The sequence below is a fragment of the Schistocerca americana genome, chromosome 3 (assembly GCF_021461395.2).
Source record: "Schistocerca americana isolate TAMUIC-IGC-003095 chromosome 3, iqSchAmer2.1, whole genome shotgun sequence".
In the NCBI taxonomy this organism is placed as follows: Eukaryota; Metazoa; Arthropoda; class Insecta; order Orthoptera; family Acrididae; genus Schistocerca; species Schistocerca americana.
Genome location: NC_060121.1, coordinates 524,634,979 through 524,650,398, shown reverse-complemented (window position 1 = coordinate 524,650,398; position 15,420 = coordinate 524,634,979). Strand labels below are relative to the sequence as shown.

The 15,420-nt window shown below is 35.7% G+C and overlaps 1 protein-coding gene across 2 annotated transcripts in view; it reads right to left on the bottom strand.

The window, feature by feature from the left end:
• Nucleotides 1-15,420, bottom strand: part of LOC124605605 (threonylcarbamoyladenosine tRNA methylthiotransferase) — a 120,962-nt gene that overhangs the window by 43,456 nt on the left and 62,086 nt on the right. For both annotated transcript variants that reach the window (XM_047137401.1, XM_047137402.1), the window contains one exon: nucleotides 7,072-7,229. In XM_047137401.1, coding sequence (XP_046993357.1) covers nucleotides 7,072-7,229 — 158 coding nt within the window. The remainder of the gene's footprint in view (nucleotides 1-7,071; nucleotides 7,230-15,420) is intronic.

Genomic DNA, 15,420 nt, shown 5'->3' with positions numbered 1-15,420 from the left:
ACAACAGACTGGCTACCGTGCTGGACATTGGGTGCAGAGAAATCCAATATTGTCATGGGAGCGAAAGAGGACAGGAGACAACAGAATTAGATGACATACCCCCAAAGGCGTTGTCGGCAAATAGTTGAATTGGAGGTGGAGATGCAAAGCCATGACAAGAAAAGGTGCAGGAGATCAAATCTAAAGGTACTATGGATAACAGGTGCACCATGGAAGGCGTCCTTTCCAAAATTTCCTGCACTTCTGTAGAATTTGAGAAGCTGGAGGTCAAGCCATAAAATGGGACCTGAACTTGTAGGGCCAAAAAGTGGGAGACTCCTTTTAGTCGCCTCTTACAACAGGCAGGAATACCTCAGGCCTATTCTAATCCATGGACCTGGGAAGGAGGGTAGTTCATGTTTGCATTTCTTCAATAGATAGGGAGAAATTTAATCTAATCCTGCTATTTTTTGTTTTTGAGGCTATGAATAAGCTACAGAATGTCACATGTGCTTACCGCAGGTAGTGTACTGCAGTTCTGTTTGTTACTGGACTCAAATGTGTGCTGTATATCCAGTTTCAGAGAGACATCATTTTTGACAATATCTATGAATTAATTATTAAAAATATTGCTAACTAGAAGGGGATCAGAGATATCATAATTATTAACAGTTAATTGTACATTGTTAATTTTACTTTCTGTTTCATTGTTTCCGATCTTATTACAACCGACCAGCAAGGCTTTGAAACATTATCAGAACCTCGTATCTGTTGGCTGATTATTCCTACTTTTGATATCCTGATTCCTTGCGGAACTTATATTTGTACTGCTCGTAGTGTTCTTTTAAGTGGTTTTCGATGAATGCTCTCTCTCTCAATTTCATGCAGATACAAAATATTCAGTTCTGCATATCTAGAGGTACTACATCAACGATTAGTATAATACTTGGTGAGAAAATAATGACTAGGGTGTAAACATAAAAAATTTAAAATGTCAATATTGACAAAAATTTAAATGGGGGAAAAAATTGTGGAACTTCTAAAACAATTTAGTTCAGCTACATTTGCATTTATAATGATTTCAAATCTTGTGGAGAGACAAATCAGTAAGGTGATATACTTTGCTGTTCAATAATGTCATATGGAATACTGTTCTGGGGTAGATAAACTTTACAAAAGACGGAGTGCATTACTAAAAAACATCTGGTAAGAAACGTATATCATGCTCAACCATGGTCATCTTGCAAACATCTATTATAGGAGTTATGCATTCTGACAACAGCCTCACAGTATATTTGTTCCCCCATGAAGTTGGTTGTAAATAATTCCTCCAATTCAAAAGGAACAATGGTGTACATAATTACAACCAGAAGAAAAAAAAATTACATTCATTTTTCCAAATTAAGGTTGTCTTTAGCAGCAAAAGAAGTACACAATGTACACACCAAATTTTTTTTAATCACTTCTAACAATGACATAAAATGTCTGACAGATTGTTTTCAAATTTAACAATACCAACTTAAAAAATTTCCTTCTGGACGACTACTCTACAGAAGAGTTTCTAATTTTGTAAAGCGTAAAATGTGATGGGTAAGAATAATTAACTCACCACAGCACTACAAATGATTAATTTGTTGAGGCTCAGCATGTAGCTATATTTACATATGAATTTGTAATGTGAATGTAAAATGACTCATTCCACATCATTACGATTAATCATACAACTGATCCATGGAATATGAAATTATCAACTAACTAACTAACTGTGTTAATCTGGTGAATTTTGTACTGAGTATCCACCATAGGCAGTTATTTTCTTGATTACTACAACATAGAAAAGGATGAAACATTCTTTGAGTTTGTGTCACTTACTGACATGTACAAAGACATACATGTGTTATAAGCTGATCAGCAAACTAAATTGTGCCTTATTAAATTTGAAGAGAAAATGAACACCAAATTATACAGTGCTGTGAACATAACTGAATAACAGGTCATCACTATCAATAAGCACAGGAAAGAAAAATATAGCAGAAATTCTATGAGACTTATGACACAAAGGCATATGAGTCAGGTTGGTATGCTACAGGTAGATGAAAGTGCTGACTCATGAAGGAATATTTTGAATTACTGCACATAATATGTTTATTTAAATTCTAAGACAAGAACGTAAGTATAATAGGAAGACATTTTATAAAGTAAATAGTGTTTTTAAGTGTTTGTGTGGTACTACTTATTTACAGCATGTGGTGCAGATAGTGTGGTCAGACTAATCCTTACTAAACTAAGGGTTAGCACTTTCTTATGCCGACCCCTTCACATATGAATAGCAACGGGAGATATATTTGCTTTGGGCCAATCCATACCAAGTGGTTCAGCGCTGCTTGCTTAACCATCTCAGAAAAAAATTATATACGCTGGGTGAATTCCCTCATATTTGGTGGACTCAAAAATATTTTCAAAATTTTTTTATTGTTATCATTTAGAAACAGCAGCCACTTTTGTTTCAGGCCAAAGCATTCTTTCGCACTTACAAGAATCTGTGGTTTTTAAATTATTCAGAAATGGGTTGCTCCAGATATTTCAAATAGAAAGCATGTAGTTTCAGCACACACTGGACTATATATTAAAACCATGGGTACCTAGTTGAATGCATTCCTTAATATATTTTAATGGCTATATTTTTGAACAGTATTATTCCAAAGAAAGAGTAATTTCTCAGCCTTGATATTTTTTGTTCTACTACACTACAGAGTACAGCTACTTTATATAAAGTATCAACAATGAAAAGCTTACACTTAAAAAAAAAAAAAAAACTATTTAAAAAGCCAGATGTTTTGAATTTTTTCATTCTTTGGCCTGCAATATCATTGTTAGGGGACCAGATAAAAATTTGAAAATTACACTCTTCATATATCTTTATGATATCATACTTCAGTATAAATTTCATCTTTGAGATTTATGGAGAAGTTAAGAAAAATATTACCAATATGAATCAAAAATATGTTTCATAATATCTGCAATATCTGTACTAATGGATAAAGTGTATAAGTTACATAATTTAAACATATCTATGAACACTTTTTAAAATGAGTCAACTAATTAGCTTATCTTGTTCTTACCTTACTTGTTTTTACTACGCCATTCATTGACCAATGAAGAAATTTCTTCACAGAGTTTGGGAGTTATTTTAAAAGTTCATCCAGTTGCAGTTGTAAATTCCAGGGGAGACTGCTTCCTCAGTACATTTTTAACAGGCATCCAGACTTGAGCCTTTTAAACTTTTTAACTTGGCCCTGGTACGTGGTATAATGTAACCTGCATGTCTTGGTTTTGACAATCAATATTATCAACTTCAGTAATCCACCACTACTTGCCATAAACACAAGCCATTATGTCGTTATTTTGAAGTGTCAGTGGTACAAGTTGTCCATATTGATGAAGTTCACTATCAGGGGATGTTGATGTGAACTTACACTTGAGCAAGTTGTGTGACTGAAGTATAAAACAATGAAAAGATTGGGAGCCTTTAATCTTCTGACAAGTGTTGAATCTATCCTCCAAGACATGCATAGATTTCTTGTACTGTCTCATATTTTACAAAAACATAAATAATCCCTTTTAGCTGTTCTTTACAGAATTGAAACATTTCTGGAGGTGTCAAGATGTGGTTTTCATAGGTCCGCTGCAGACAAGCTTTTGTGACAGGTCAATTTGTTGTACCCCTGACACCATCACACACATTCTTCCCACGGCACGATGCAAAAAAGGCCATTCTGAATCAAGTCTATGGTATTCTTTGTGAAAGGGGTGTTAATAATTTTTTTTGTTTTTGTTTTTATACTGGGTTGCAGCACCATCAGAGTAGTACATCAGTTTGCTCATGGAAAGGTGGTGGTGTTTCATGTAGTTTGTTAATCATAGTTTAAGAGCATGCATCACTATAGCGTTGTGTTCAGGGTAGCCACTTATGACATAAAAACTGTATCTCTTTAGTTTATCTTGATCTTTATAATAGAACACAAATGGGTGAATTAGGGGCTGTTTGTTTACCCAATGGTCCCTTGTACTTCATCTTGAACAACAAAGGAATAATTTTCAGAAAAGCCAGCAAGAACTAAACATTTATCAACTGCCAAGGTTTTCTTTTTGTTTTAGAAATTTACTCTGAGCTTTGGCAATAAAATGGTGCATTTTAATATTTTCAAGGATAGCTACCAACATTTCAAAGAACTCTTCTCATGATTTTATAATTGTCACTATTTCCATTTTGTACTGTATCACCCATTGTTCATATTCTATACTGTCATGCATTAAATCGTCTTCTTCCGATACTTCTGATATCAAGGGCAGCTTGCTTGCCTGGACAGACTTGACATTTTCCCATGATCACACAACTGTAACTGTCAATACTGCAAACCAGAACTTCCAAAAGATCTTTATAGTCAACTCTAAGACTGGCCCAACCTATCATCAACTTTACATTCTGGTGATACAAACAAATGCAGTCACTATGGGTGCCATCTGCCCCTACAACAATACACTATTTTGGTCTCAACTTGCAAAATTCTAACCTTCCAGTTTTAATTTCAGGATTTTCTTTTTTGAATTCTGTGAATAGTTCATTTAAATTAAACAATATTAATCTTTTTTGTCTCTGAACCTAGTGGCATTTTCTTTAACAAAAACACAATACTTTTTTGCTAGGCATCAAACGGCTGTTATTGTCATCTTCATAAAACCTAATACCCTATTTGATCATGTTTTCATCTATGAAATTATATGCATTTTTCTTTTTAATGAAGGTAAAATTCCCTACTTTTACTAACTGCCTTGTTAATTTAACCAAACATTCTGACACATTAAATTCATCCCTAACTTTTGCTCAACTTCAAGGATTTGATGGTAAACCGATAATTTTAAATTTATCCTCTGTGTTTGAAATATGACATTTAGTTTTTCTATCAATCATCATATTCGGTCAGAGAATTTTTAGAACTTTCATCTGGCTTTGTGCAACTTTTCTTTTTAGGTGAAACCTTCAATATATTTTTTTCTTTGGCAGTAGTTGCCAATTTGTCACTTTTTGCATTCACTGCAAAAGGTCTTTTCTCTTAACTTAGTTTTCTAATTTTACTAGCAGGAAATGCACTTAGGATTTCACAAGCTAAATCCACTTTTTTTAAATAGATTCTGATGAGTGACAAAATTACTTATCTGAACTATCAATATCCCTTTCTTTGTTAATGACAAATATCTTAGAATAACATGATGGACACAATCACTTTCCTGATATTATATAGATAAAAGGGCTTTTATCTTTAGAATAATGATCAAACGTTATTGCTCTCAGATCTTTTGTTATAGGCTTCTTGCATATGTTACAAGGGTCTAAGCAAGACTGGTCAAAAAGGTGATTAAATTTCTTTAATTATTTAACTTCATGGTGATTGCAAGTTGATTTAACCTCTGAGCCAACTCGTAAGCAAAATAACACTTTCTTCTTCACTGCAATCTTGTATTAAAGTAATGTCTTTAGGAAACACTTCATATACACATTTAATGTCAAGCTTCATTAATAACAACAACAACAACAACAACAGAACAAAGATTCCATTGTTCAACTGCACACTTCAAGAGCTAATTGTTAACTCAGTATGAGTGAACAGATGTTGGTGGAAGGGGGAAGACAACACACTGACTTGTACAGGCAAGTCTGTGAGCCTGTCCAGACTTGCAGATGCTGTCTACTAGCCTACTGAAACTTCCTGCAGAGGATCGTTCAACAAATAATGTTTCATTACTTGAATTTTCTGTGTTTTTCCATGTATTTAAATTATGTAATTGTTATACTTTTCCCCATTAGTCCAGATATTGCAGATATTACGAAATGTATTTTTTATTCATACTTGTAATTTTTTTTCATAACTTCTCGTTGAATCTCAATGCTGAAATTTATATTGAAGTTTAATATCATAAAGGTCTATTAAGTGCATATTTTTCAGATTTTTATCTGGTCCCCTAACACAGATATTGCATGCAAAAGAATTTAAAAAATTCAAACAAATCAGATTTTTTTTAAATAGTGTATTTTTAAATATTAACATCTCACCATTGATACTCTAAAGTAGCTATCCGTGTAGTGAAGTAGCACAAAAAATATTATGGCTGAGAAATTACTACTCCTTTGGAAAAATACTGTATAAAAAGTTTTTTTTTTTTTAATTTGGGAGCAAAAACTTTGAGTATTAAATTCAGCTAGGTGATCATGATTTTAATATATAGTCCAGTGTGTGCTGAGAACAAATAAAAATTTTTAAAAATTATTTTTGAGTCCCCCAAACATAAGGGAATTCATCCAGCAAATATCAAATTTTTCTGAGATGCCTGATCAACCTTTTCTTTTTCTTTTTTTTTCCTGGCCCACTTGGTATGGAATGATCCACTTTGTTGGTTAAGCATTACTAAATGTGTCAGGTAGAATAAAAATTAGTCAAACATCTTGTAATAGAAATCAGAAGATTGAACAAAATTTACCAGTTGTAAAGGAATAGTTCAATTTAGCACAAGTGAGTAAATTCATGTGTGGAACAAGGCACACCACTACATTCTAAGGCTTTAAATGTGGCAACTCTACCACAGCAAGAAACGGTTTAAGGATAAAATAACAATGGGACTGCTGATGCAGCCATTCTGGTATTCATAGATTTACATAAATAAATGTAACAAAGAAAACTTTGAAACTTCATAGAACAAGAAACTTTTGAAATATCAGCATAATGATCATCATCATCCGCATTTCACCATTATTTCTTGGACCTCTTGCATCTCCACTGATTGCAGGAAACTTTCTATTTTATTACTACTCCTGGCTGATTCATTTCTTTCTCTCCACTTATCACCTCTAAAACAAGAAGTAATGGTGATTAAAGTCTTAAAATTTGATGCCAAGTTCTAACAGTTTCTACAGGTCCACCCACAACTTTCCAGTGCAATGATTAAGCTCATCCTACCACATTGTCTTCAAATTTTTAAGAACTTAAAGCTACATGAAATACTGTAATGAACAAGTACCCATGAAGTATACAATACCTTTTAATGTTTCTTCAACTACTTCTACAACACGATCAATTTGTTGCACACCAATTACACTTAACCCAGATAGAAAATCAGACTTTGGAGCACCCTGTGGAACACAGCCAGCAACTACAATATGTTTTCCTAGTTTCTGACCTGCTTCTATTTCATTCCTGAAACATAAAGGAAAATATAAACACACAAATAAAGTAATCATTTAAATCACAATAACATCACAGTTGTCAAAGTTACTCAGTAGTAATCAATTCAGTTTCGACACAATGATGACAGTACAACGCAGTAACCATCCCTCTATCAAAGTTTACAGGTGGTGCTTACTTCCTTCCAGATGGACTACAAATTTTTGTTACACTGAAACATCGATTCTCATTATCCTTATCACACTCCTCATTAACCAACTTCAAGTAGATGAGAATGTTATGCAACTCTATTCTACAACAACCATAACTGTTCTTGGGTGTACTACCAGACAATAATGACTTGTTAACACGAAACTGCCATCTTTGGGTACCACTGCGCATACTTGGTTCATCTCTGAAATACTGTTTGCATTTTATGTAAGCTGTTTCTAAACATGCTCCCTGTTGTTCCCCCTTTCAACTACACACATATTTTGTAGATCAAGGAATTCATTGTACTGTTTTCTTCCAAAATGTGTATCTGCTTGACAGCATTAATTTTCACGATAAGTACAGTTGACACTGAACGAATGAACGCTGTTTAACTACTTCTTTTATCTAAATTTATCAGCTGAACTTGGACAAGATAGTAACGTCTTGAAAATAACACACACACACACACACACACACACACACAACACAAAACCTTCATCTACTCCTACTTAGCGCAGCTGTGGTATAAGTTGAGTTTTTCACTTTAGTTTTTAATGGCTATGGCAGTGAGGAGTGCTTTACCTAAAATGCACTACTTGGCACCAGGGCAAGGAATATCTGATGAGGGAAAATAATCAACAAATACAAGGCCTCTGTTAGTTTATCTGTACACGAATTTCAATACTAATAATAATAATAAAACATAACCATCACTCACAGATTAGGTCTTAGACTTGTTTCAACTAGCTGAATGCTGCCTACAATGCAGTACGAGCGATCTATCATCGTGGGACATGTGACTGGTATACCACCAGTCCCCAATGTCAGTAAAGATGTGAGGATGTACCATAAATCATGTGCAAGTCTTTCTGCTCTAAAGACAGTGACACTAACCATTCAGCTACGAAAGTGGTAATAGTAGCAGTAGTAGTAGTAGTAGTAGTAGTAGTAGTAGTAGCAGTAGTGATTATGATGATGATGATGATGATGATGATGATGATAACAATGCGACCTCTTGGATGCCTATGTAAAATATAGCTTAACAATATTCCAAGTGATATGGAAACAAAAAGACAGTGGACAATTACTTCTGATGACTTAGCACAGTGGCTCATACTGCCCACTCTATGCCTAAGAACCTTTATGGCTTAATAATAATAATAATAATAAATTTGTTGCTGAATTGAGCAACACTATAAGTGTTTAAAGATCCTGTTTATTGTTAACCATAAGTACTATGGCAACAGCACATAAACTATTGATTTTTCACTCTAGCTCCAATGTTTATCACTGCTTTCTGCAATATTTTCTTAGGGGAAAAAATTGAACATTGGGGACAATACAATGTAGCCTTGAACACCTCTGTGGATTCAGAGAATTTGGATAGTTAATCATTAATGTTTTACTCAGCTTCCTGGCCCCACTACAGATTTAATATACACTTTACCTGTCTCAGTAATATTAAGTCCTGTAAGAAATTCGGTTAATTGACTCTGGTGCACCGTCTTACTGCCATTCTTAGTAACAGTTAAATAGTGCGACTACAGCATTAAATTGTGTGCTGTCTCTGCAAAGAAACTCCTAAGGAAACAGTAACTCTTGAACAATAGGTGTAGAAGAAAGTATACAGTTATAGGTAAAAATCAAACAAAATGCATATACCCCTCAGCACAACAATGCGTGAGGCCTGTAACAACTGCCACAACAGAATCTGCTCACTTCTCGCAAAGCTCAAAGGAATTCTGGTCATAAGTGAACACTGACAACGGCACCAGTATTGGCTTCCAGACACACATTTACGAGACATGAACTGAAAGTGAGAATAGCAAAGCAAAAGAAAAAATACTGAACTCCATCTTCAACTGCCCGTTACACCAAAACTGACAAAACTCCAGGGCTTGCAGGAAAGTCTGTCATATTCTATAAAGAATTTGCAGCTTAATTAGCCCCTCTTTTGGCCATAATATACCTTAGATCCTTCGAACAAAAACCTGTGCCCAGTGGTTGAAAGGAACTGCAGTTCACAAACCTGTTTACAATACGGATAGAAGAAGTGATCTGCAAAACTACCATCCAGTATCTACAACAGCCATTTTTTGTAGAATCTTAGAACATATTCTGATCTCAAATGTACTTGGGTATCTTGAATGGAATGACCTGCTCCATGACAACCAGGTTGGATTCTGAAAACGTTAGTCATATGAAATCTGGCTTGCATTTCTCTCAAATGACATCTTGAAAGCAATGGATTGAAACAGTGATATATAGTGTTTCTTGACTTTCAAAAGGCATTGGACACACACACACACTTTTGTTTAAAGTATGGTCATATGGTATATCAATCAAGATTTGTGACTGGACTGAAAATCCCTTGATGGGGGGGACACAGCAGTTACCTCGGATGGAGATCACTGACAGCAGTAAAAGTAACTGCAGGTGTGTTACAGGGAAGTGTGGTGGGATCCTTATATTGTACAGTATGTTAATGTTTGCAGAGGATGCAGTTATGAAAAGAATGGCACAAATATCATCACATCGTGATCAGATTTAAAGCTGGCAATTTATTTTAAATGCACTTCACAAAATACAAAAACATTGTATGCTATGACTACAAGATCAAAAAATTATAGTCTGAATCAGTCAACTCATACAAATTTCTGTATGTAACAACATACAGGGATAAAAATTTGAAATGATTGCATAAGCTCAGCCATAAATAAACCAGATGACAGACTTCAGATTTTTGGTTGGGTACTAGGAAAGTCATTCTATAGGAAAATGTAATCGATCTGTAAGGAACATTTCTTACAGTACGCTCATTCTAGGATTTGCGAAGCCTGAACTTCAGGATTGTTTGATTCATGGGAGTGTGTCACAAAGATACTGAAAAACACGAACTAGCAGATGTTTGTAGATGGGATGCAAACTATCCTGCAAGAGCCTACTCAAATAGTTTCAAGATCCAGCATTAAGTTAGAAATCTAAAAATATACTATAACCCCTTATTACGTATAAATCCTGTAGGAAAAACAACAACAAGGTTAGACTTATTATGGCGTACACAGAGGCAATTGAGTAATCATTCTTCTCACATTACATAGGTGAAATGGTAAGGCGAAAATTTGTGATAAGGTGTAAAATGGGAATTATCCTCTGTCATGCACTTTACAGTGGTTTGCAGAGTATATATCCAGGTATAATGACTGTTGTTTCCTTGTACTTAAATTTTTTTCTAGGCCAAATTATGAATCACTAACAAAATTTCACATTTTTATATGCTCTTCAGGCAGAGACTATTCAGAGGATGTTACCATCAAGAGAAACAAAACTGGCATTCTACGGATTGGAGTGTGGAATGTTAGATGCCTTAATTGGGCAAGTAGGTTAGAAAATTTTAAAAAGGAAATGGATTGGTTATGGTTGGATGTAGTGGGAATTAGTGGAGTTCGGTGGTAGGAGTAACAGGACTTCTGGTCAGGTGAATACAAGGTTATAAATACAAAATCAAATATGGGCAATGCAGTAGTAGGTTTAATAATGAATAAGAAAATGGGAATGTCAGTAAGCTATTATGAACAGCATAGTGAATGCATTTTTGTACCTGGAGTTTGCTTGTTTGTTGTTGTAGCCAATATAGACATGAAGCCCACACCCACCACAGTAGTACAAGGTTATATGCCAACTAGCTCTGCAGAAAATGAAGAGATTGAAGAAATGTATGAGGAGATAAAAGAAATTATTCAGATAGTTAAGGGGACAAAAATTTAATAGTGATGGGGGACTGGAATTAAATAGTAGGAAATGGAAGAGAAAGAGAAACACTATGTGGATATGGACTGGGGGGAAAGGATTGAAAGAAGAAGCCGCCTGGTAGAGCTATGCAAAGAGCATAAGTTAATCATCGCTAACACTTGGCTTAAGGGCCCGTAACCCTCCTGGCCTCAACCTTTGTTAGTCAATGTCCTCACCCATCCAGCCTCCTCCCTGTTCCCATTCCAGCACTACACATCCGTCATTTCACCGCCACATCCAGTCTTTTAATTTCTTTTATTTTTATTTCTCTCCTTTCTGCTACCTACCCCTCCCCCCTCCATACCTTCTCTCCTACCCTCCATCTAAACTGCAACACTTCACTGTCCGCCACTCCAACCATGCTATCCCTCCCCCTCCCCACCCCATCCTCCTCCTCACCCCCACTCAGTTGCCACTCCCATCATGCAGTGGTGTTGCTGATTACAGTGTAATTTCAGCTCTCTGAGACTGCAGATATGTGTGCAAGTTGCGCATGCATGAGTGTGTGTGTGCGTGTGTGTCTACTGCTGACAAAGGACTTAAGGGCCGAAAGTTATGATTGTGTGAATCTTTTTATTGTGCCTATCACGGCTCAGCATCTCCGCTATTTTTTTTTTTTTTTTTTTTTTTTTTTTCCGATTTTGGCCGTCTAGGGACCGCGTTAAACAACTATTTTTCAATGTACATTTCTCCTATTGCGCTCCTCCTCTTTTCTCTTCTGCCAATATGTCTTCATCCTCTATCTGTGCTGCTCCCTTCGGTCTTCTGTCCACACTGTTCCTCCAGTTCTTCTCTTCTTCACTTCAAATACTTCAAAATGTTGAATTTTTCTCTCATTAAGTCTCTGTTGGTTATATCATCTTCTCCTATACCCATCTCCTCTAAGTCTGCTTTGACTTCTTTGAACCAGGTAATTTGGGTTCTGGGGTTCTTGTCAAAAAACATGAATATTTTCTTTGTCAGCCTTTCATCATTCATTCTTTTCAAATGGGCGTAAAAGCTTACTCTTCTCTTCCTCATAGTATCTCCCACTTTCTCAATTTTGTCATACACTTCTCTATTACTTCTAAGCTTCCAAGTCCCATTCTCAAACCTCGGCCCAAGTACTCTTCTAATGATTTTTCGCTCCTTTTTTTGCTATAGCTTCCATTTCCTTGTTAGTGTTCATTGCTAAACATTCAGATGCATACAGACACTCTGGCTTAATCACAGTGTTGTAGTGCCTTATTTTTGCGTTAATTGATACTGACTTCTTGTTGTACACATTCTTTGTTAGCTGGAATGCCATTTCCATTTTTCTTGTTCTTGTTTTATTTCCTTCTTTATCTGAAGCATTGGGCTGGATGATTTCCCCTAAATATGTGAAATTAGAAACCTTCTTTATCTGGCCATACTTTGTAATCATATTGTTCGGTGCCTCTTTTACATTGGTTAGGTACTCTGTCTTTTCAAAGGAGATTTTCAGTCCTGCTTTTTCTGCTGTTTCATTCAGAATATTGATCTGTTTGACTGCTTCTTCCAAACTTCCTGCCAGAATCGCTAAGTCATCAGCAAAAGTGAGGCAATCTACTTCTAATCCATCCTTTATTCATCCTAATCTGACTTTTTGTATTCCTTCTTCAGTCGTTTTCTTCCTCCACTCTCTAATAACTTTTTCTAACACACAGTTGAATAGGGTAGGTGACAACCCATCTCCTTGTCTTAATCCTGTTCTGATTTTGAATGGTCTGGATACCTCACCATGGAACTTTACTTTTGCATAGGTATCCGTACGTGTTTCTTTGACGATTGCGACTGTTTTCTTGTCTGCTCCAAACTCACTAAGGATGTTAACCAAGGTTGTTCTGTCAACGGAGTCGTACGCCTTCTTGAAGTCAACAAACGTGATAAAGATGTCTTTTACTCTTAATCGTCTATATTTAATAATTAACTTCAAGTTTAAAATTTGCTCCACATAAGATCTTCCCTTCCTAAAGCCTGCTTGGTATTCACCAATTTCTTGATCAAGTTGTTTCTCCAATCTGTTTTGTAGGGCCTTAGATAGAATTTTATACGTTACCGGAAGTAAAGATATCCCTCTGTAGTTACTTGCATCGGTTTTATCCCCTTTCTTGAAGATGGGGTGGATTAATGCAGTTTTCCATTCTTCCGGTATACGTTCCGTTCTCCAAATCTCATTGATTATTCCCAGTAGTTTCTCTTGAGTTGTATTATCCACACTTTTCCACATTTCTGCAATTATCATGTCTTCCCCTGGTGCTTTATTGTTCTTAAGGTTTTTAATGATTTCTCTGATTTCTATGAGGCATGGGGGTTCAGAATTATTGTTTACTGTGTTTGGGGTGTTGGCTGGAAATTTTTCAATAGATTCCTGACAGTTGAGGAGTTGTTCAAAATATTTCGCTAATATTTCACAATTTTCTTCATTATTCATTGCCAGTTTTCCACTGGTATCTTTAAAACACAGATTTGGTGCTACATATTTTTGTAGTTTCTGTCTGAATGTGCTGTAAAAGGATCTGTTATTGTTTCTCTTAAAATCTTTATCCATTTGTGTAAGTTGGTTCTTTTCAAATAGTCTTTTTACTGATCTAATTAGTTTTGCTGTAGAAGATCTTTGCTGTTTGAACTCCAGGTAGTCCTTATCACTTTTGGTCGAGTGCCATTTCTTCCACGCCTTCATCCTTTGTTCTATTGCTTCCTCACATATCTCATCCCACAATTTGTGTTTCTTTCTCTTTTTCATTTTTGCGACTTCTTGAGCAGATCTTATCATTCCTTCTTTTATATCTTCCCATTTATCCGAACATATAACTATGTTTTGACAGAATTATTCTCTTTTCTCTTTAAAGATGTTTGCGTCTATCTTTTGAGTTTTCCTGTTTTGTATTTGTTTCTTTCTTTGTGGTATGAAATTTAATTTGATTGTCGATAAGTAGTGGTCAGTTACAATGTTTGCCCCATTCCGAACTCTCACATTCATTATTTCTTTTTGATTATAGTGTGTGATGGCTATGTGATCTATCTGGAACTCTCCAATACTTGTGTTTGGTGATTTCCATGTTTTCTGTTTCTTAGGAGGTTTTTTGAAATTTGTAGACATTAATTTTAAGTTATGACCCTTGCATAGTTCTATTAATCTTTCTCCATTTCTGTTTGTCCTTTTGTGAGCCGGGTAGTTTCCTACTGTTTTTTTCTATTTTTTTTCTTGGCCTATTTGTGCACTGAAGTCCCCAAACAGTATTTTCACATTTGATGTTGGGATTTTAGAAAGTTCATGGTCTAGAGATTCCCAATATGTATCTACTTTCTGAGGGTTTTTCTTATTGTCATTGTTGATGGGTGCGTGGCAATTAATAAGTGTATAGGTTTTATTTAGGGTGCGGAATGTGAGAAAAGACAAGCGTTCATTAGGTGACTGGAAGTCGGTTATTGAGTTTACCCAGTTAGATTTCACGATCTCCGCTATATGGTAAATAGCAACTTTCCTTCTCTCGTATTGTTATGTTTCATCCTGGATTTTCCATTGTTTAATTAATCAGAAGTTTGTAGTATGAATTACAATACACTTAATATAGTTCCCAACTTCGGAGTTTCGTTCCAATTTGTCTTGAATATTCTATGGTCCTGAGTTTCCAAAATGAAAAAGGACACCAATCTAGCAGAAAGTGGAGAAAATCCATCACATATGGTGAGAAACTGAAGGGGAGCAGACGTATACAGTGACCATGGTCTTACCATTCCACTACAAGAAAATGCCTCCTCAATCAAAGGAAGAGATTTGATGTTGGAAAGCTGAAAAATGAAAGTAGCAAAGAATTCAAACTAGGACTGAAAAACCTGTTTGAGGGCCTTTGTGGGATGAAGAAGTGGATATTGATGAACACTGAAAGACGAACAGTAACAAGACACGGCTCCAAAAGATTGAACCACACGAGGAATATAAAGCTAAACACACAAGAGGCGAAAGTGTTAATGGTGATCGCAGGAAGTGGACCTCAGAAATGGCTGAGATGGCAGCAGGTGCTGGTAACTAAAAGCAGCTCTACAATGTCATACGGACCCTCATCAAAAAGAAAATCACATACAGTCAACCTGCAAAGAGCATACAAGGACATCTCCTCACCAATGATGATACACAACTTTCAAAATGGCGTGAGAACTTCAAGTAAGTGCTGGACAGAGATAATGAGGGACAGTCACTACAAGAAAGACAAGC